The following is a 22,832-nucleotide window of genomic DNA, read 5'->3' as shown; positions in this document are numbered from 1 at the left end:
TTAACGCTAACAAACTAAGCGATTTAAGACACCAAGTAAACGAGCCAGCACGTCGTTTCGACTTTTAACGACGTAATGGGCAAGCTTTGTGGCTTCGGTATGTCTTTCTGGGGAAACAAAGTTCACTGAAAGTTTGTTTCAATTAAATTGAGGTTTAGAGTTAAGTTTTGCTTGGGTTAATCTACCCCGAATCAAATAGAAAGATAAGAAAGGAGACGAAGAGCTTGTATGTATTGAATATGGGCTGTGTGATTGTATGTTGTATGTTTTATTGGTAAGGCGTCCGCCCCGTGATCGGGAGGTCGTGGGTTCGAACCCCGGCCGGGTCATACCTAAGACTTTAAAATTGGCAATCTAGTGGCTGCTCCGCCTGGCGTCTGGCATTATGGGGTTAGTGCTAGGACTGGTTGGTCCGGTGTCAGAATAATGTGACTGGGTGAGACATGAAGCCTGTGCTGCGACTTCTGTCTTGTGTGTGGCGCACGTTATATGTCAAAGCAGCACCGCCCTGATATGGCCCTTCGTGGTCGGCTGGGCGTTAAGCAAACAAACAAGCAAAATTGTATGCTTTATTGTGATTGTATGCTTTATTGTGCTTTCCCCTTGTTTTTGTTCTTGTATTTTTGAAGATGCATATAGCCTAGTTTTGTATGTCTGATGTTATTTGATGTTGTTGTCTGATGTTGTTGTCGTGTACCAAAAAGAATTAAAAACGTGTTGAAAAAAAAATCTACCCCGAACCCATATCTTGCACATCAACAGAAGCTTTTTTTCTTTTCAAAGTCACCTTCAAATGTCACAGCTAGGCTATCGATGCAGGTGTCGATGTTTAAACGTCAATGTCCTAAAACAAAAAATGCGTAACACAAAGTTAACCATTCAGATGTCAAGTTGGTCACACAAGAAAATCATTACCATGCCAGCTAGTGTTCGCGGTTTGGAGATGATATCATCCGCCGCTGACCAGCGGTCCAGGGCCATGCGATCAATATAAGCCGTTTAAAGACTTTCGCTCACTCAAGCGATGATATAAATAAATCCTTCCACGCTTTTTGTTTGGACAAAATAACCCTTTGCATTGGAAATTTGAAATGTAAAAAAAAAACAAGTCGCGTAAGGCGAAAATACAATATTTAGTCAAGTAGCTGTCGAACTCACAGAATGAAACTGAACGCAACGCAACGCAGCAAGACCATATACTCGTAGCATCGTCACTCCACCGCCCGTGGCAAAGGCAGTGCCCGTGGACAAGAAGAGCGGGATATTCGTTGCGCTGAGAAGGATAGCACGCTTTTCTGTACCTCTCTTCGTTTTAACTTTCTGAGCGTGTTTTTAATCCAAACATATCATATCTATATATTTTTGGAATCAGGAACCGACAAGGAATAAGATGAAAGTGTTTTTAAATTGATTTCGAAAAAAACATTTTGATAATAATTTTTATATATTTAATTTTCAGAGCTTGTTTTTAATCCGAATATAACATATTTATATGTTTTTGGAATCAGCAAATGATGGAGAATAAGATAAACGTAAATTTGGATCGTTTTATAAATTTTTATTTTTTTTTACAATTTTCAGATTTTTAATGACCAAAGTCATTAATTAATTTTTAAGCCACCAAGCTGAAATGCAATACCGAAGTCCGGGCTTCGTCGAAGATTACTTGACCAAAATTTCAACCAATTTGGTTGAAAAATGAGGGCGTGACAGTGCCGCCTCAACTTTCACGAAAAGCCGGATATGACGTCATCAAAGACATTTATCAAAAAAATGAAAAAAACGTTCGGGGATTTCATACCCAGGAACTCTCATGCCAAATTTCATAAAGATCGGTCCAGTAGTTTAGTCTGAATCGCTCTACACACACACACACACACACAGACAGACAGACAGACAGACGCACATACACCACGACCCTCGTTTCGATTCCCCCTCGATGTTAAAATATTTAGTCAAAACTTGACTAAATATAAAAAGAAGTCATTCTAGCTTTCTTCCTGTGTAAACGGGGATTCCCTTTCCTCCTGAAATCATTCCGTAACTCAATAACACATGTGTCAGCCTGCGAAAGTGATTGAGCTAAAGCACACTACTTCGCGTGAAAACGGTTCGGCTCACCGTCTCAGAACTGGCCAGGCTTGTGCTTGGGGCAAGACAAGCATTCTTCTTGGTCCCCTATACACACACACAAGTTAAAACAAACAATGGTAGCTCTCCGTGCACAGTGACATTTCTTTTTGGTGAATTATGGCTTTCAAGAAAACATTTTCCCCAAAAAATATCAACTCAACACAGGCAGCAGCCAGGGTGTTGATCGTTGGTATGTGTTCAGGTTGGAGGGAATTAAGGTCTTATCCCATGTCCAAGCCTGGCTAGATCTGAAATAGTGAGCCGAACAGGGACTTTTCACGAGAAGGTCTGGGGGTGTCTTTTTACATTTAGTCAAGTTTTGACTAAATGTTTTAACATAGAGGGGGAATCGAGACGAGGGTCGTGGTGTATGTGTTTGTGTCTGTCTGTCTGTCTGTCTGTCTGTCTGTCTGTCTGTCTGTGCGTGTGTGTGTGTAGAGCGATTCAGACCAAACTACTGGGCCGATCTTTATGAAATTTGACATGAGAGTTTCTGGGAATGATATCCCCAGATGTTTTTTTTCTTTTTTTCGATAAATACTTTTGATGACGTCATATCCGGCTTTTTGTAAAAGTTGACGCGGCATTGTCACACCCTCATTTTTCAATTAAATTGATTGAAATTTTGGCAAAGCAATCTTCGACGAAGGCCGGGGTTTGGTTATGCATTTCAGCTTGGTGGCTTAAAAACTAATGAGTGAGTTTGGTCATTAAAAATCGGAAACTTGTAATTAAAATTATTTTTTTATTAAACGATCCAAAAACAATTTCATCTTATTCTTCGTCATTTTCTGATTCCAAAAACATATACATATGTTATATTTGGATTAAAAACAAGCTCTGAAAATTAAATATATAAAAATTATGATCAAAATTAAATTTCCGAAATCGATTTAAAAACAATTTCATCTTATTCCTTGTCGGTTCCTGATTCCAAAAACATATAGATATGATATGTTTGGATTAAAAACACGCTCAGAAAGTTAAAACGAAGAGAGGTACAGAAAGGCGTGCTATGCAGCACAGTGAAACCACTACTGCGCTGAACAGGCTCGTCAGTTTCACTCCGTTTTGCACAAGCGGCGGACTACGGTCATTGTGAAAAAATGCAGTGCGTTCAGTTTCATTCTGTGAGTTCCACAACTTGACTAAATGTAGTAATTTCGCCTTACGCGACTTGTTAGTAATCCCTTCGGTACAGTCAAATCCCTCCATAAGAAAGGACTGGAAAACTGTATGTGCGCGAACGAGAGGATGTATTTCTGTTTCTAACTTCTACGTTCATGCACTGCAACCGTACTCACACGTGCACTCGTCTTTTGCATGAGGTGGATTGTACGTGTATGGCCATCCCCCCCCCCCTCCCCCAACCCCCCTTCCCTCCCTCACCATTGTAGGCAGTAAAACTCCGTTTTCGGAGGGGGGGGGGGTACTATTTTCGGAGAAAAAATCGATTGTGTAGTTCATCCTTAGATGGATTTCCTGATGATCAACAGGGCGTTGCAAGACAGCAAGTTGCCCGTGTCCCTCTGCGACCATAAATTCCACCACTATCTTGGCTCGCTTGCGTAAAAGCTTAGAGCGCGCGTCAAAATCACAACCCTCGATAACGTTCGTCGGAGCCCTGATGAAGTTCAGAAAGGTTCAGCTGCGTAGTTTAAAGGTTGTTCTAACTCTAAGATTGGTCTAGATTTTCCTAGTGTTCGGAGCGGGGGGGGGGGGGGGGGGTGGATCAATTCTTCTACGTAGTTTTACACACATGAGATTGTAGAGTGTACATTTATTTTCTGGGGACCGCAATTATCTTTTCTCGCTTGCGTAAAAGCTTAAGAGCTTGCGTCAAAATCACAACCTTCGATAACATTTCTCGGTGCCATGATGACGAAAGCGGGGCGGGGCGGTTCAGCTGTGTTATTTTATAGCTCGTTGTGTCTGGCTTCGAATAGGTTGTCGCAGAGCGCGCGTCAAAATCACTACCTCCAATAACGTCAGTCGATGCCCTGATGACGTTGGCGAACGCGGGGCGGTTCACCTGTGTACTTTGTAACTGGCTCAAGCTTGCTTCGTCTACATTGTCGTACTTGTTGTTTCCTCTCACAACATGTGTACACATTGCATTTTTGACCTCGTATACTGGACATAAGCTTCAGACTGTACAACAATTATTTCGAAATAATTTTAAATATTCATATGTATGTGCATAGGAAAATGTGTCTGCAGCATGTAATTATATAAACACATATTATATATGTTACAGTAAATTCATCAAACCAGTAAATTTGTAAATTTACTGAAATTTTCAGTAAATTTGTAAATTTCCTGGGTGTCAAACTCAGTAAATTTGTAAATTTCCTGAATTTTTCAGTAAATTGGTAAATTTACGGAGTGAATTTACAAATTGACTGGTTTGATGAATTTACTGTAACATATACACGTCATGTACATTGATCAGGATCTCCCTTTATCAAAAAGGATCCATTTCAGCACAACAATCAATACTATTTCTTTTTCTTTTTTCCTTTCCTTAATTTGTTTACATTAAAAAATCCTTTACCTTCATCATTATTATTATCTCTCTCGCTCTCACGCACTCTGTCTCTCCCACTCTCAGTCTCGATCTCTCTCACTCACACTCTCTCTGCCTCTCTCTCTCTCTTTCCCTTTCTCTCTCTCTTTCCCTTTCTCTCTCTTTCCCTTTCTCTCTCTCCACATTGTCGTACTGTTCCGGGGGGAGATCAACTCTGATCCATAGTTTAGGTTATACTCTTCGTTTCGCGAGTTTAGTGCTGTCGATATGCTATTTTTGAGATACTACAACTCGATCTTCCCCCGTATGTTCACATACTTTTCGTTGTGTGAGTATGATGTATTGCTAGTTCTGCAACAGAGAGAGAGGTGGACACGTGAAGCAACGCAAAGCAATGCGTATATTGAAACACAGACATGTATAGACTTCCCTAAAAGCGTCCAACCGAGTTCCCTCGTCCTTGTTGCCTTACGTACGAAGAGTGCCTACTTTACGACGAAGGAGAGAACGAAGAGGGACCAAAAATCAATGGCAACCATGGTCTGGGATTGCGCTTTCGGGATGGGGTGGGGTAGCGCAGGATGAGGGTGGGGTGGGAGAGAAGAGGAGGAGGGTAGGGTGGGAGAGAGGAGGAGGAGGGTAGGGTGGGAGAGAGGAGGAGGAGGGTAGGGTGGGAGAGAGGAGGAGGAGGGTAGGGTGGGAGAGAGGAGGAGGAGGGTAGGGTGGGAGAGAGGAGGAGGAGGGTTGGGTGGGAGAGAGGAGGATGAGGGTAGGGTGGGAGAGAGGAGGAGGAGGGTTGGGTGGGAGAGAGGAGGATGAGGGTAGGGTGGGAGAGAGGAGGAGGAGGGTAGGGTGGGAGAGAGGAGGAGGAGGGTAGGGTGGGAGAGAGGAGGAGGAGGGTTGGGTGGGAGAGAGGAGGATGAGGGTAGGGTGGGAGAGAGGAGGAGGAGGGTATGGTGGGAGAGAGGAGGAGGAGGGTTGGGTGGGAGAGAGGAGGATGAGGGCAGGGTGGGAGAGAGGAGGATGAGGGTAGGGTGGGAGAGAGGAGGAGGAGGGTAGGGTGGGAGAGAGGAGGAGGGTAGGGTGGGAGAGGAGGAGGAGGAGGGTTGGGTGGGAGAGAGGAGGAGGAGGGTAGGGTGGGAGAGAGGAGGAGGAGGGTAGGGTGGGAGAGAGGAGGAGGGTAGGGTGGGAGAGAGGAGGAGGGTAGGGTGGGAGAGAGGGGGATGAGACGAGGGAAGGGTTAGATGGTTGAAGAGAGGGAGAGGGAGAAATAAGAGTGTGGGAGAGGGAAAGAGAAGAGGAATAGGAGAAAAGAATAGAGGGAAGGGGGCGGGAGAAGAGAGGAAGAGGAGGGGAGGGGTTGAGGAGGAGGTGACTGAGTTGGGTCCAGGATAACGATTGTCGGGACGGCCCACAGGCGTAATGCGGACATGTGCCAGGCGAAAGGGGTGCAACCGGAGATAGGCAAATTGAGTTGTGGTTCTTCCCTGTCTTGACAAACCCAGGACCAAGGGGCTTGCGGTGACGTGGCGATTGGCCAAATTTGGCCTGTGTAAACACACTCCTGTTGAGCCGGAGAGTGTAGACAGTGTTGACTGAAGGCTTCTGTAACCCCTTGTGAGGGTGTCTTGTTTTCTGCCGCTTGGACTTGTTACAACTTCTTGAGAAGTTTTTTGTTGTTGTTTTTTGTTAAATGTGCGTATGGATGATAAGGATTTTGATGTTCACTTTTGAGACACACTGTTACTGTTTTTTGCTTGTCGTTGGTTTTATTCTTACTTCTGCTGCTGATGATGATGAGGAGAGGAGCGTTTTGATCACTATTGAGAATCACACAATTATTATAATGATATGATGGTGATCAGAATAATAAAGACGACGAAGATTTTGAAGATGATGACAATGATAATGAATGGTTGATGATAATGACATTTACTACACGGCATTGTCTCCCGTTTCGATTTGTTTCCGGCAAATAATATTTTTCGGAACATTGGGAACAACGGACATCTTTGCAAATCAGATTTTCCTACAAATAAGATATTCTTTACAATGCATCGTCTGAACCTTTGGGGGTCGTATTAACCGGACTTTTACCTTACAGTACGCTTTTGTCGTAATTCCAAGAAAGTGTTGTTGTTGTTGTTGTTGTTGTTGTTGTTGTTGTTGTTGTTGTTGTTGTTGTTGTTGTTGTTGTTGTTGTTGTTGTTGTTTTAGCTTAGTTAGTTCTTTGGATTTTTTCTAAGAGAGGGTCAATTCAATCACATGCCAGTTTGACCTGAGGCTAAACATTATGTGTGTGTGTTTGCAGATGACACGGGGTTCTCCGTGGTTGTGAGGAACTGTGTGGTGGACAATGGCGGAACCAACTCGGAGACGGAGATCGGTCGTCTGACGCACTGCGGCTGGTTACGCACCATCGATTACAGTGGAAAGCGCATGCGCGGCTGCATTCTGGCCTGCGAAACCGACGGATGCAACATGGCGGCACTTCCGGCAGCCTTGAGCTCTAACTTCCTGTTCGTTCTGACGTCGTGTGTATTCAGTGCTGTTTTAACTTTGTAGGTTTTATGGATGATGACTGAAGTATTGATTAGGGGTGTATACATTCAAAAGACGTTTCTCGAGATGAGCGAGATAGTTTGACCAAGACATGTTAAAAATTGCGAACGTAAGGAGTTCTGTGTTTACAGTATTGTGAGCAATCGTGTGATTCTTATTTCTTTGAATGTCGTAAATGGTTGAAACATTTAAAAAAATACCATTTGAAAACGGGAACTGACGAAGGAGCAATGGTGTGAAAACATTTGATAATGCAAAAAGTGTTCGCCTTTTCATTTGCGGAGGCGAGCCTTTCCCGTGCAGAGAAAACACAACTTGCAGATGAACAACCAAGGTCTGCTTATCATGGGCACGCGAAAAAGAGAATTAATGCATACATGCTTCAACCCTCTCAAGGAGGCTCGATCGAACAGAAAACACTAAATCCCAGTCAGGTGATGTTGTGTAGAAGGCAGGACCACCAAGCAGTTTGGGGGAAAAAAAACGTCGTCTTACGTACTAATCCAACGAGACGAAGCTTAAAAGGATCTTGAAGCTCAAAAGAACTCACTTCCAAACACATTTCGAGAACTGGCTTCCGTGCAGTGTCATCATCGCACGCGAATGAATTCAAGGAAAGAAATCGATTCCTTCTTCTCGGAAGTGTGTTTTCTTGCCTTATTGGATTATGTCCCTTGGCTTGAAAAAAGGCGAACTTGATTCTGAACCCGAAATGTTTACACAAAAATTTGAATGCTTAGTTTGAAATACTTTTTTTTTTTTTAAGGAAGAAAAACAAACTGCCATTAAGCTGTTAATAAAAACTACTGTGGCACAAGAAGAGAAAAGTCCGACAACTCGGTAACATAGCAACATTATCAATAGCTGTGTATGTTAACGCCCCAGGAGAACACTGTCTACAGTCTTCTATACATCATACCTGATGTAACTTTGTTTGTTTGTTTGTTCGTTCATGGGCTGAAACTCCCACGGCTTTTACGTGTATGACCGTTTTTACCCCGCCATTTAGGCAGCCATACGCCGGTTTCGGAGGAAGCATGCTGGCTATTTTCGTGTTTCTATAACCCACCGAACTTTGACATGGATTACAGGATCTTTTTCGTGCGTACTTGGTCTTGTGCTTGCGTGTACACACGGGGGTGTTCGGACACCGAGGAGAGTCTGCACACAAAGTTGACTCTGAGAAATAAATCTCTCGCCGAACGTGGGGACGAACTCACGCTGACAGCGGCCAACTGGATACAAACCTGATGTAACTGATACTTACGTTAATCTGCAAAAAAATGAATGCAGCGAAAACTTCCAATTCTGCACAGGAAGCTGCCAGGTTGTTGACTGTTGGTGTATATCTAAGTGGAAGGATGTTCTTATCTTTGTAAAAAAAAAAAAAAAGAAGATTTTATTTTAACAACTATTATTAGTGAGTATTTCTACGCACATACCCTCCCAGAGGGAGGCTCATGGCGTTTACAATATGCCGTGTGAGATGGAATTTTTACACAATATATCACGCATTCACATCGGCCAGTAAATCTCAAGCGTGTCAGGCGAGTATATACTTTTCACGGCCTATTATTCCAAGTCACACGGGTATTTGGTGGACATTTTTTTTTATATATGTCTATACAATTTTGCCAGGAAAGACCCTTTTGTCAATCGTGGGATCTTTAACGTGCACACCCCAATGTAGTGTACACGGGACCTCGGTTTTTCGTCTCATCCGAAAGACTGGGGTATGTGATGGTTTACATGTTCGTTTACATGGTAAGGAAGGACTGAATTCTAACCCCAGTCTGCCACAAAGGGGAATTATAAAATTTGCATTGTCACGTGCAGTCAGGCCAAGTGTTGATGACACAAAAATTGATTCAGTTGCCAAGTGTATAGTAGGCATGCAGGGGCTAGTTCGAACGATATCTAAATGACAGATATTTTTTCCAGGTCAGGTTTTTCTATCCACAGTTGCTTTGAACTTAAAGTTTGTTTGAAAATGTACGAAACTGGCTCTTTCAGCATTACTATAATTCACTACGTGGTGGGAGTTTGTGTGCGTTTTGTTGTCGTAGATTTGTGTTGGGGTATGCAGGTTTTGTCTGTTTCATTGTTTTTTGCTTGTGGGTTAGATTTGTAACGTCCCGTTTGACAATACTATATGCGATATCACACCATCACTTCTGACGGTTTTGTGCAAAGAAGAGTAACTGGATTTGCTGCCAACCAAACCAAGAACTCATGCGCTGTTCGAATACGATACCTGCATTAGTGGACACAGTGTGTTTTACCTTGCTTTTTTGGCTCCCCCTTTCATTTTGAAGTAACATTTTTAATGAGATATTTTTTTCCTGGGGTTGAAGTCGTTCACGATGCATCCTTCGTGTCAATTCTGGTAGTGGTTATTTTTTCTTCCACAGTACAAACACAACTCATGTTATACCTTGGCTGTGGAGAGTTTGTGAGAGACAGAAACACCTGTGGGCAAATTACTATCATTTACTTCTCTTCCAAATTCTACAACAATGTGAGGTTATCATGCCGACCATGTCAACCCAGAAAGCTAATCAGTCGTTCAAAAGTATGACCCTCCACCAAAATCGGATCGGTCTCGATCTGCTTATAGCTGGGCTTAAGGGAATTCATATGCAGACAGAAGCGTGCAAGTGCACTTTTGGCTTCTACTGTAGTGGCGCACATGTACAAACCAAACCAGTACAAAGGAAGCCACGGACAAAACATGTGCGTATTAAATTCGCGCATCCATTACCTAAAAATGATAGCCCATTGTGCTTCGAGTGGGTTGCCTTGACGTTAGAATTGTATGCCCTTGTATTGATTCAAAACATCTAAATGTGTGACATTTGATACTTCCTGCATGGTTTCCAATTTTACCATCTCTAACGTATTCTAAAAGGTGTTTGTTTGTTTAAATTGTTTGTATGTTTGTTTGTTCGTTTGTTTGTAGAGAGAAAACACTTTTCTCAGCAAAGAAGTTACACTAATTTCACATCATCTGAATGTTTATTATCACAACCACAGCGTGTTGGTTGTAATGTTTACCCCAACAATTGTAGAATGGGTACAACTATGTCTTCGCTGAACTCTATTTCAGGAACGTCTTCTTATGTCATCCAAAGCGCGCTTGCTTGTATCCGTGTCTGCAGGTCTCTGTTGGTGTATTCGTACGCGCGCATGTGTGTGTGTATGTGTGTGTGTGTGTGTGTCTGTGTGTGTACAAGAGTTTATACATACATAGTTTGTATGCGTGTGTGTTGGGTTTTGTTGTTGCTGTTTGTTGTGGGTTTAATCTGTTGTTCAAGCGTTAGTTCACTTGCTCGTCAGACAGCGATGATATAATATTTAACATGTGTTCACGTTAGAAAAACTGCATCAAGAAATCTGAAAACTGTCATGACATGATATGACAAAACCATCTGCATGTTTTCTGACAAAGTATATTCTGAGTTTACCGCGACTGTTGTAAAGTGTACAGAATACACTCACTTTTCTTTTCTTTTCTTAACTCTGTATTGTATCATATTCACTCGTGTTGGTTCATTGTATAATATCATCAGTAATGGTTCCGGCACGGTGGCCTAGTGGTAAGGCGTCCGCCCCGTGATCGGGAGGTCGTGGGTTCGAACCCCGGCAGGGTCATACCTAAGACTTTAAAATTGGCAATCTAGTGGCTGCTCCGCCTGGCGTCTGGCATTATGGGACTGGTTGGTCCGGTGTCAGAATAATGTGACCGGGTGAGACACGAAGCCTGTGCTGCGACTTCTGTCTTGTGTGTGGCGCACGTTATATGTCAAAGCAGCACCGCCCTGATATGGCCCATCGTGGTCGGCCGGGCGTTAAGCAAACAAACAAATCAGTAATGGTCCAATGCGTCTATCAGTTCAACATTATAGGGAGTGTTTATGAATCTGGCAAGTTGAAGGCACGTTCCTCTCCGTGAAAAAAAACTCTGCTCACTATCTCAGATCTAACCAGGCTTTTTGTATGGGATAGGACAATATCTCTACTTGAACACATATTAAAAATAAACATTCCGACAGCTTTGTATGCAGAGATGGCATTTGTTGATGAATACCTTTTGATGATCGAAACAAGTGGCTTTGAAAAAGTTAATCTCTATAAATAAAAAAAATAGAAAAAAAATATATTTAAAAAAAGGTTCAGCTCTGCACAGAAGGCATTCAAGATGTTCATTACATTTAGTCAAGTTTTGACTAAATGTTTTAACGTAGAGGGGGGAATCGAGACGAGGGTCGTGGTGTATGTGTGTGTGTGTGTGTGTGTGTGTGTGTGTGTGTGTGTGTGTGTGTGTGTGTGTGTGTGTGTGTGTGTGTGTGTAGAGCGATTCAGAAAAAACTACTGGACCGATCTTCATGAAACTTGACATGAGAGATCCTGAGTATGGTATCTCCAGACTTGTTTTTCATTTTTTTGATAATTAGCTTTGATCACGTCATATCCGGCTTTTCGTGAAAGTTGAGGCGGCACTGTCACGCTCTCATTTTTCATCCAAATTGGTTGAAATTTTGGTCAAGTAATCTTCGACGAAGCCCGGACTTTGGTATTGCATTTCAGCTTGGAGGCTTAAAAATTAATTAATGAGTTTGCTCATTAAAGTTGTCATTAAAATCGATTTTGATTGCATCGTATTCTTCATCATATTCTGAATCTAAACATATATACAAATGTCATGTTTACTCTTAAAATGTTATCACAATTAACGAAACCAGATTAATTAGTCTTACGATAAAAATTTAAGAAATCGATCCAAAAATGATTTCATCTTATTCTTTATCATTTCCTGATTCCAAAAACATATAGATATGATAGGTTGCATTCAAATCAAGCTCAGAAAGTTAACAAGAATACAGAAAAGCGCGCTTTCCTGCTTAGCACAATACGCTACCGCGCTATTCTGGCGTGGTAATTTCACTGCGTTTTGCACGTGGAAGGTGAGCGATTTCCTTCTCGCGGGGATTGACGAAGCTGTACTCGTTTTGGTGAGAAACTACAGTGCGTTCAGTTTCATTCTGTGAGTTCGACAGCTTGACTAAATGTAGTAATTTCGCCTTACGCGACTTGTTGTTTGGAATGTGCCCAATTGGAGGCCTAATCTTGTCCCTGGCCCGATCACAGATGGTCAGCCCAAGTGTTTTCACGAGAAGGAGTGTACCTTTAAATACTGATGAGGGCCCAAAGGGTTTAAAATCGTGATCGTGATTGGCGTTTTTTGACCTTTCTGTGACCGTGATTGCGGAAATTTCCATTTCTGTGATCGTGATGGGACTTTGCCCGTGATCCGTGATGACAAAAAAAATCAAGTCTCGTGATCGTGATCGTCATTTGTTTTCGTGATCGTGATGGGCATTATTGCAAAGCATTTTATTTTCAACGTACATTTTTCACAGCTGTATCACTCTATGATCCTCTATTCGTCAAGGTGTTTGTGATCGTGAAAACAAAAATCAAGGTAACTGTGATCGTGAAAGCTAAAATTTCCCTTCCCGTGATCGTGATGATACCCCCCCTTTGGGGCCCTCACTGATGGATCCGTGCAGGCGTTTACCTTGAGCAAGAGCAGTCTTACACTTGGACAACCTACAACATGGATTCTTCGTGTGCAGAGCGGGAAGTTTAAATTTCCCAGATTGACACAGGTGTCCCTTACGAAATTACTATTCGGCCAAAACTGCCCACTCTTCGCAGAAGGTAGCAGGTCGAGGTCGTCATAGAATTTTGGCTTAACTTCTTTTTGACAGCTTTTCAGTAGAAGGCCAAAACTGATTATTTGTATTATGAAAAAGTGTTTATATTTGTACATGCTATGAATAGAAAGATAAAAGAATGTACGATCATGTATTTTCCTTCGTATTTTAGAGAATATTTCTCATGGAGAATGATTTACTTAGTCTAAAGCACAAAAGCTTGAAAATCGCCAAGAATCGAGTTACGCCAAAACTCCAGGACGACGACAATCTGCTGCAGGGCACCTCACGGACGCCGCTCCTAGTGCGTCCGAGGACCCCCACTTTTAAATGTTAGAGGGTCCATGGACCCCCACTGCAGTATTTTAGAGGGTCCATGGACCCCCACTGCAGTATTTTAGAGGGTCCATGGACCCCCACTGCAGTATTTTAGAGGGTCCCAAGGGTCCAAAAGCCGAAAAGTCCCAGTGTACTTATAAAACATTGTGGTCACGTATAGTGTACTGCGAAGTGTCGATTGCAGTCTGAAAATGGTATCTAAGGTACGCACGATAAAGGAAATTTAGTGCGTCCTAGGAACCGCTCTTTTAAAATCTAGTGCGACCAGGGACCACCTCCATATATTTCTAGTACGTGTTTTCGGCTTCTAGTGCGCGCTATGGGGAGCCCTGCTGCTGTTTAAGTCGGTGGGTGTCTTCGTGGCTGGTCGCCTTTAAGCTTGATTTTAATTGGGCAAAATTGACCTTGCAAATTATACTTCTTGAAGCTCGCTGCACGAAACTTTGTCACTCTGAGTTTTCGGTAAAACAAAAAGACTTCCCGAAGACTTAGGGCTCAAATAAGGAAGGCCGTTACCCCATGTAAAATCCTGGATAGATCTGTGGTAGTGTATACATATACGTTAACTTCTTCTTCTTCTTCTTCTGCGTTCGTGGGCTGAAACTCCCACGTACACTCGTGTTTTTATGCACGAGTGGAATTTACGTGTATGACCGTTTTTTAACCCCGCCATTTAGGCAGCCATACGCCGTTTTCGGAGGAAGCATGCTGGGTATTTTCGTGTTTCTATAACCCACCGAACTCTGACATGGATTACAGGATCTTTTTCGTGCGCACTTGGTCTTGTGCTTGCGTGTACACACGGGGGTGTTCGGACACCGAGGAGAGTCTGCACACAAAGTTGACTCTGAGAAATAAATCTCTCGCCGAACGTGGGGACGAACTCACGCTGACAGCGGCCAACTGGATACAAATCCAGCGCGCTACCGACTGAGCTACATCCCCGCCCCATATACGTTAACAAGGGACCAAAGGTACCTTAGGCCTAAAAAAAAAAATAGGTGTGGTTACGGTAACCCGACCTACCCTATTTTTAGGGGCCGACCCTATAGCTTTTTATTACATTTGTCAAAAAAAACCACAAAAAAAACCCACCGAGTGCAGAAAACGCAATGAAAGCGAAATCGCCCGAGTCGCACACTTATTTCCCTCTCAAGTACGTTTAATTTGTACACATTAGAAAAAAAAGTTTAAAAAAATAAGTGATTGCCTACCTTCCTACCCTATTTTTTTTGGCTATGTTACCGTAACCACACCTAATTTTTTTTTTGGCCTTACAGCTAAACACTATATGTCTTTTGTTGCCTGAGCATACGCATAAAGAACTGCAACCTTGTGTTTGATGATTTGGTGTGTTTTGTGTGTCTTTTTGTCTCACGCATTCGACTGCAATTCTCAGGCACATGAACAACAATATTTATTGCACACATTATTTTAACGCATGCATCCACACCTTTCATTACTTGCATGGTGTCTGGTTTCACTTGTATTGTCAGCCAAATGTTTTATGGTTGGCGGTGGAGAAATGTTTATAGTATGTCATTAGTGTTCAAAGTTTCTCTCTCTCTCTCTCTCTCTCTCTCTCTCTCTCTCTCTCTCTCTCTCTCTCTCTCTCTCTCTCTCTCTCTCTCTCTCTCTCTCTCTTAAAGAGCGAGTCAATACCCTGTCGGTTGCAATGTATTCTGTTTGTAGTCCGGTTGTCTCGGAACGCTTAAGAACGCGCACGCACACACACACACACACACACACACACACACACACACATACACACACACACACACACACACATACACACACACACACACACACACACACACACACACACACATTCACCAATTTCTTGTTTTTTGTAGCCGCCTGTACTCCATTGTCTTTTGTGAGCACAGTTGGAATTTGTTTATGAATTAATTTCGTAAAATCCACATTTTTTTGTAAAGAAATGTATCAATCCAACTCTCCACAGCAAAGAGTCAGGATGTTGTTTTGTGGTATGTGACCAAGTGGAGGGATGGTCTGATCCCATGTTAAAAGCCTGGTTAGGTCTGAGACGAGCAGGAGCGTGCCTATAAGTTTAAGGCTGTGCGCAATGTGTTCGTTGTTTTTCTTTTAAAATTATTGAAGGAACTGTTCACCACAGTAGATACTCTTATGTTATTGAGGGAAGCGAGACCAATCAGGATTTTACAAGTAACGTGTTTGTCACACGCACATTTTCCACATGGTGCCGGAAGGCAATCTCGTGCAGTGCATTTTTTTCTGTCAACACTCAGCTCCTCTCTGTACTTCTTGTCAAACAAAACAAACATTACAGAAATAAACTATTGACAGAGATGTGTCAACGCATGTTTACATGTGATTTTGTTTTGTCGATAGGTATATTTTTACACGGCGCATGAATCAGTTTTGCCGCAGACGGTAGTGTAAAATTCTCTTTTCAATGCACGTGACAGAATAATTTCACGGAGGGTAATAACGCGCCTTGGAGCAAATTCAATATGACCTCTTTTTTTTGCATTACTTCTCGCTGAAATTTTAGGACATAAGAGCTTTTAAGGTGCCACAGGCATTCTTAAAAGCTCATTAAAAAATGCCAACCAGTTTAAGAGATATTTGCAATTAAACACCCTTCTTGGTCCACACGGACCCACGACCACCGGCGAAGGTTAAAGGCGAGCATCCGTCTCTAGGAGACCAAGCCGTGTCTTGGTACAAGGCCGTGGAGCTAAAGAATTATTTAGCGTTGCTAGCACAAGAAAGTATAGCTACATCTGCCGCGCGCCGGTGTTGGATTTTAACCGAGTCTCCTTGCTTCAGAACGCAGGGAGATAACTCATGAATTGTCTCATGTACATAAATATGTGTTCATACAGTGTGTGTGGTTTGCAATGGCCTACTTCGCGCAACATGTTTGTATTGTGTAAGACATGTTTGAATTTTTGCATGGAATTGTATGTCAACTTTTATGAAATGGGACATTTTTGGTGACTGATCATTATAAGTAGATTCTAACACGCTGTAACCGTTGTTTTCATAGTGATCAATAAAGGGACTTATACTGTTGACAATTGTAATTGGCGTCCTTTTGTCTGTCTGCCTGTCTGTAAACGCTTGTGTCGGCCTGTCTGTTCGTATGTCTGTCTGTCTGTGCAAGAGAGAGAGAGAGAATGTGTGAGTATTATTTCTGCGTCTCATCCGTATTGTTCTTTTTCAACAAAATTATGAATGAACACTCACGACATATTGGGAAAAGAAGGTCCGAAACAATTGATGAGATGTACGCTCATACATGCATGGTGTGTGTGTGTGTGTGTGTGTGTGTGTGTGTGTGTGTGTGTGTGTGTGTGTGTGTGCGTGCGTGCGTGCGTGCGTACGCAAAAATTCGTATTAGTAGTTTGTTTGGGACTGGCGTGTGTCGCCGAAAGCTATCTAAGGGAGAAAACTGTTGTGAAATTGCGTTCTGTAAGTGACCTTCTAACTTCCCTTGAAATATCAATGCCTTACCCCATGTTGCAGCCCTAACTGAGAACATTTGAATCACACACACACACACACACACACACACTCACACACACACACACACACACTCATACGCACACACATACACATACCAACATATGCTCAAACAAACACACACACACACACACACACACACACTCACACACACGCACACACACACACACACACACACACACACACACACACACACACACACACACACACACACACACACAAACACAAACACACGCACAAATACACATACACAATTACATACTAACATACACACACACTTACATATCAACATATGTATGATTATTTATCCTACATACGTGAGAGAGACACCCGTGAGATAATAATCCTTCAAATCACACGTGTGTATATCATGTAAATGAGGTCATGTCAAGCAAGTCTGGCAGGGACCTGTTTTTCCACTGCTTATGATGCCAAAGTCACCGAGACAAACGTCATTATAGAAACAAAAATTGCGCTCGCTAATTACCCTCGAGGAATCTTTATAACTAACACGTCACGCGTGTGTGTGTGGGTGTGTGCGTGCGTGCGTGCGTGCGTACGCAAAAATTCGTATTAGTAGTTTGTTTGGGACTGGCGTGTGTCGCCGAAAGCTATCTAAGGGAGAAAACTGTTGTGAAATTGCGTTCTGTAAGTGACCTTCTAACTTCCCTTGAAATATCAATGCCTTACCCCATGTTGCAGCCCTAACTGAGAACATTTGAATCACACACACACACACACACACACACACTCACACTCATACGCACACACATACACATACCAGCATATGCTTAAACAAACATGCTCTCAAACACACACAAACACACACACACACACACACACACACACTCACACACACGCGCACACACACACACACACACACACGCACACGGCACACACACACACACACACACACACAAACACACACACGCACACGCACACGCACAAATACACACACACAATCACATACTAACATACACACACACTTACATATCAACATATGTATGATTATTTATCCTACATACGTGAGAGAGACACCCGTGAGATAATAATCCTTCAAATCACACGTGTGTATATCATGTAAATGAGGTCATGTCAAGCAAGTCTGGCAGGGACCTGTTTTTCCACTGCTTATGATGCCAAAGTCACCGAGACAAACGTCATTATAGAAACAAAAATTGCGCTCGCTAATTACCCTCGATGAATCTTTATAACTAACACGTCACGCCACACTTTCAGAGTGACGTTTCTTTGCTTTGACGTAATAGATTGCACGAGGCTTTAGAAGAGATCGAGGTTCCAAAACAAGCGTCTTCAATTTAGCTGCCTCGACTTCAGGACATTTTCAGTAAAATACACGTAAGTACAGTATGTATGATAAACAGAATACGCTTGCTGTTTCGTACCAGATTTACACTCGTTGCTTTTTCAAATAGTGAACAGCTCGCTTTCGCTCGCAGTTCAATATTTTAAAAAACAACTCGTGTAAATCTGGTACCACACTCGGATGAGACGAAAAACCGAGGTCCCTTCGTGTACACTACATTGGGGTGTGCACGTTAAAGATCCCACGATTGACAAAAGGGTCTTTTCTGGCAAAATTGTATAGGCATAGATAAAAATGTCCACCAAAATATCCGTGTGACTTGGAATAATAGGCCGTGAAAAGTAGGATATGCGCCGAAATGGCTGCGATCTGCTGGCCGATGTGAATGCGTGATGTATTGTGTAAAAAAAAAATTCCATCTCACACTGCATAAATAAATCCCTGCGCCTTGAATATGTGCGCGATATAAATTGCATAAAAAAATTAAAAAATAAAAACAAAAATCCCTGCGCTTTGAACTGTACCCACGGAATACGCGCGATATAAGCCTCATATTGATTGATTGATTGACCACACAGCAAGCCATGTAGTATTCTCTATATCTGTTTTCGGACATGGCAGATCGTGAACACTTTCAAACAGCACTTACATATTACTCAACGTGCATATGTTCTGAGTACGATCCCTTTTACCTCTTCTGGTGCAATTTTTCAAAACAGGGTGAATGGTACGTGTTGCAGTTCTGTAAACAATTTCATTGTCAATTGTTTTAATTTTTTGTACATGATTGTGTGATCTCTGCGCGGCATTGTGTCCTGTTTTTTTCTAAAATCGCTTGGATGCTTCAGGACATAATTATGTTCATGCGAATTGAGAAACTGATCTGATTTTAGCCCACAAAAACGTCATGTAACTACGCTATTTCCAGCCGTATCGGAAAGACACGTTACAATAACTCAAATAGAAACTGATGATTATTAAAACAAACGTAAACCTGGAATTAATACCATTTGCAATAAAAAATAAAATAAAAGGTCATGTGATTGTAACTGATTGGTCAAATACTCCATTCAATTACCCAACGCTCGTTTATATGATACTTGGCATGTCAACATATTCAACATTCTGAATGATAAAGTTTGTCCGATTGATTTCTCTAATTTGTTCACACTTGTTTCAACACACTCTGAACATTTCGCAGGCACAATATTAGCTAAATCTATATGTATATATATATATATTTTTTTGTTTTTGTCAATCGGTGTCCGAATTCTTTAATTCGAATCAACGGAAACAACTTGACCAATTTTCCGGAGTTCGTGTGTCTTGCAAGAACAATTCCTTAAAAATACAAAAAAGCTGTGTTAATACACACACACACACACACACACACACACACACACACACACACACACACACACACACACACACACACACACACACACTCGCATTTTTCGTGATCCGTTAATTTCGACCAGTAGGCTATTTCCAATATCCATTGAGACTCGGTGTGTATATAACCTCTTCGTATATTGCACGGGGCATTTTCTCATGCTCTACACATAACTGAAACAAGAAGACAATAAACAAGAATAAGGTGTCACCCAAAATGGTGGACACGCATGCATAAGACAGTTTGTTCCACACACTTAAAAAAGAATAACGGCTTTTGAAAGCAACATGACGTATGTTGCAGTCGTTGTTTTATTACTCGTATTCAGTGTTTATGAACTCTTCACAGTGAGTGATTAGTCACAAAATCTATAGAGAGGTATTTGTATGACAAGCACTCTGTAACAGCTTTCGCCGTTAGTGGACGTGTTGGGGTATGTGTTCTTGTTTGCGTGAATGGATCTTATTTCTTCATATTTTGCAAGCCCAAACCGCGTAATACAAAGAACTTACGGCACAAAAATGGATTGAATTGACCGCACATTTGAGCCCAATGAAACAGATACTCACACGTGATGACAACTAGTGAATCCAGTAAGTTATCTCCCCCACTCCTCCTTGTGTTCAGGTAAAAGAGAAGGGCATGATAACAAAAATTGTCTTATTTTTTTTAATAACTGTTTGTTTGGGAGAGAGAGAAAAAACATAGCGCTGAGCATATAACACAGAAGTGTGACGAAATATCGTCTTAAGTTTCATTTTTACAATTCCACTCTTATAATCATACGACAGCAATTGACCCCGAAAAACAACTTTGCTAATACGTAGAGGTTACATGCCGAGTCTCAGTGATTATTAAAAATAATGATCGAAGTTGGCGGATCATGAAAAAAGCGAGCTTCAGCGAGCTTTTTCATGACCGCGAACTGAGACCATTATTTTTAATAATCACTGAGACGAGGTGTGTAACCTCTTTATTCCTCCTTTCTTCAGTTATTCAAAGAAAACAGGAGTTTTTGTGCGAAAGTTTGATCGAATCCGAATCACTCAACCAGTCAACCTGCGCAGGCGATCGATTAATGCGCGGTTGTATAGTTCCGTGCAAATCATTCCATTCTGTTAACACTTCTTGTCAGTTTCCCTGTTTTAGACTAAAATCAAGTACACAGATATGCTGTTATTCTGCTGTGGCGGTAAAGGCAGATATTGTGTGTTCTGTTTATGTTTTAGTATCGCTCAGGAATGTTCTTTCGTCAAATGGGACTAGCAGACGAACTTTTGCACCCGTGTTCCAACGTTAATTACTGTATGAAGTTCAGTTTTCTGGGGAAAATAGTTTATGAAACCGCTTTATGTTGTTTAAATTGATGAGATGTGTGCATTTGGTTGCGTGTGATCTGTTTATAAAATGAAATATTGTTGAAAACTGACCGTCGGATTGCAGTCAGTGTTGTCGAAGAAACTGCGTTAAAAGAAGGGGAACTACTCTTGTCGGCTAGAGTATGAGTTACTTGCCTTGGGAATTTGCTTGTGATGAACGTTTTGTGCACGGCAGATCTAGATTCAGAAAACAACCTAACTCATGGATTTTATATGGAGATTCATGTGTTCAAGCCTGTAGTTGTTAATTTAAATGCGGTATGTTTGTATTGTTTGCTCCATAGATGTATATTTCGTACGTATAGAGCATTCGGAACTTTTCAGTCGCAAAAGTAGTACCAAAACAGAACAGCTTCTCAACCCATTGCACTATCGAGGATTCAGGCTGTTGCTGGCTCGTTATTTGTTTGGTTGCTGGGTCATTATCGAAAAATAACTAGCTCTACAAGTTTACAGAGGTAAAGAAGCAGAGGGGGGAATACGTTGCTAATATTTTGTCTGTGATAATATCAGAATGTGTTGAAACAAGTGTGAACACAATAAAGAAATCAATCTGAAACCGAATTTTGAATATTAGCGAAATCTATTTTTGGGGGCAATCGGTGTCCGATCTCTTTAACGTCTCGTTTCAGAACGAGACCTGGCAGCAAGACCCGGAAACGCCCTATCAGTGCGTGGTCTCGCCGGGACGTCTGGGAAACGTGATGTTTGGTTACGCCTCTTCCCTGGGCGTGGCCGCTATGGCCAACCGAACGATGGTGGTCGACCCAGGCAACACCCTTTTGCCTCACTTCAAGATCAAAGCCGTTGTGGACTGTGACAACACTCTGTGCCGCTCTCCCAAAAAGAAGTCACAGGGAAGCTGCTGCATCTTCAGACCAAACCTTCTGGAACCTGAAGTGGACCAGCCGGTTCTGAAAGTGGGCACGTTCCTTCAGTCGTGGCGCTTCTTTGCTCACGTGGAAGCAGACATCAGGCGACAGTTCACAGCCTACGGAAGCACAGCCAAGCGCGCGGCGGACACGATGCGAGGTCTTCACAGGGAGTTCGACACAGCCGAAGGAGCCGCTAGGAGTACGTCACCAAGAAGATTCTTCCGCTTTGTGGAGGCGACCTAGAGACAGCCAGGAGCGGCAGAACCAATAACCCTGCACACTATCTGAAAAGGGTCGCCGAGTCTCAAGCCTATGCAAACCACGAAGACAGAAAGACTGAACAATGGAAACAGCCTGGTGACGGAAAGAAAGACGAAGAACACAATGGCAGTACACATGATGACATAATGCTGAAGAATCGCCCCAAAACATCCGCAGAAGAAGCTGAGGATCTGCCCGCACAATCCATGGACAAAGCGAACCTCATTTCGAGGAAAAGAAGAACTCGCAAAGAACACTCCAAGGTCGTGCCCGTGGCCGGTGCCCATTGTCGTTACGCGGGGTCGACGGACAGAGCGGTGGACCTTGTAGTGTTAGGATCGTGTGATCACTTCATCATGTCTGTGGGCACGTTCGGTTGGTGGGCCGGGTGGTTGACGGGGGGTACCGTGGTATACTACAAGTACCCGGCAAAGGAAGGCAGCAAATTAAGAAGGAAAATGAACTATGATGATCATGACTTCTTTCCTCCTAACTGGATCCCCATGGAATGGAGAGAAGACTCTAGAGTAAAAAATAAATAATGATGATAATTTTTAAAAAGAATTGACATGCTTACCGACAGTTATATTGATTAATTGAAGTATATATACAAGTACCCTGCGAAGGATAGAAGCAGATACAGTATGAACGTTAACTATGATGGCTTCTTTCCCACTCACTAGAATCCTATGGAATTAAATAGTTAATAATACCGACTATTGTAGAATGAAAGGTGTGACATTCAGTTTCATGTTGGTTTACTTCAAGCACCCAGCACAGTAGGGAAGCAGATACAGAATAAACTATGA

At 42.3% G+C, this 22,832-nt stretch overlaps 2 protein-coding genes across 4 annotated transcripts in view; both read left to right on the top strand.

The window, feature by feature from the left end:
* LOC138981148 (uncharacterized) overlaps window positions 1-16,349 on the top strand; it is a 203,091-nt gene extending 186,742 nt beyond the window's left edge. For all 3 annotated transcript variants that reach the window (XM_070353986.1, XM_070353984.1, XM_070353985.1), the window contains one exon: window positions 6,972-16,349. In XM_070353986.1, the coding sequence (XP_070210087.1) occupies window positions 6,972-7,225 (254 nt within the window). In that variant the 3' untranslated portion in view covers window positions 7,226-16,349. The remainder of the gene's footprint in view (window positions 1-6,971) is intronic.
* A 3,446-nt stretch (window positions 16,350-19,795) lies between these two features.
* On the top strand, window positions 19,796-22,565 carry LOC138982204 (galactoside alpha-(1,2)-fucosyltransferase 1-like). The gene is made up of 3 exons (XM_070355428.1): window positions 19,796-19,813; window positions 21,520-21,961; window positions 22,201-22,565. The coding sequence occupies exons 1-3, from the start codon at window positions 19,796-19,798 to the stop codon at window positions 22,563-22,565; spliced, it is 825 nt and encodes a 274-aa protein (XP_070211529.1).
* The last annotated feature ends 267 nt before the right edge of the window (window positions 22,566-22,832 follow it).

The sequence above is a fragment of the Littorina saxatilis genome, linkage group LG12 (assembly GCF_037325665.1).
Source record: "Littorina saxatilis isolate snail1 linkage group LG12, US_GU_Lsax_2.0, whole genome shotgun sequence".
Lineage (NCBI taxonomy): Eukaryota > Metazoa > Mollusca > Gastropoda > Littorinimorpha > Littorinidae > Littorina > Littorina saxatilis.
The sequence above is the reverse complement of the archived record's forward strand: the minus strand, read 5'-3'. Positions and strand labels throughout refer to the sequence as shown.

Excerpts from the sequence above, each read along its gene's own strand:
- LOC138982204 (XM_070355428.1), top strand. Across the intron at positions 21,962-22,200 it reads AGCCGAAGGAGCCGCTAGGA|AAGAAGCTGAGGATCTGCCC; the intron begins GTACGTCACCAA and ends AAACATCCGCAG.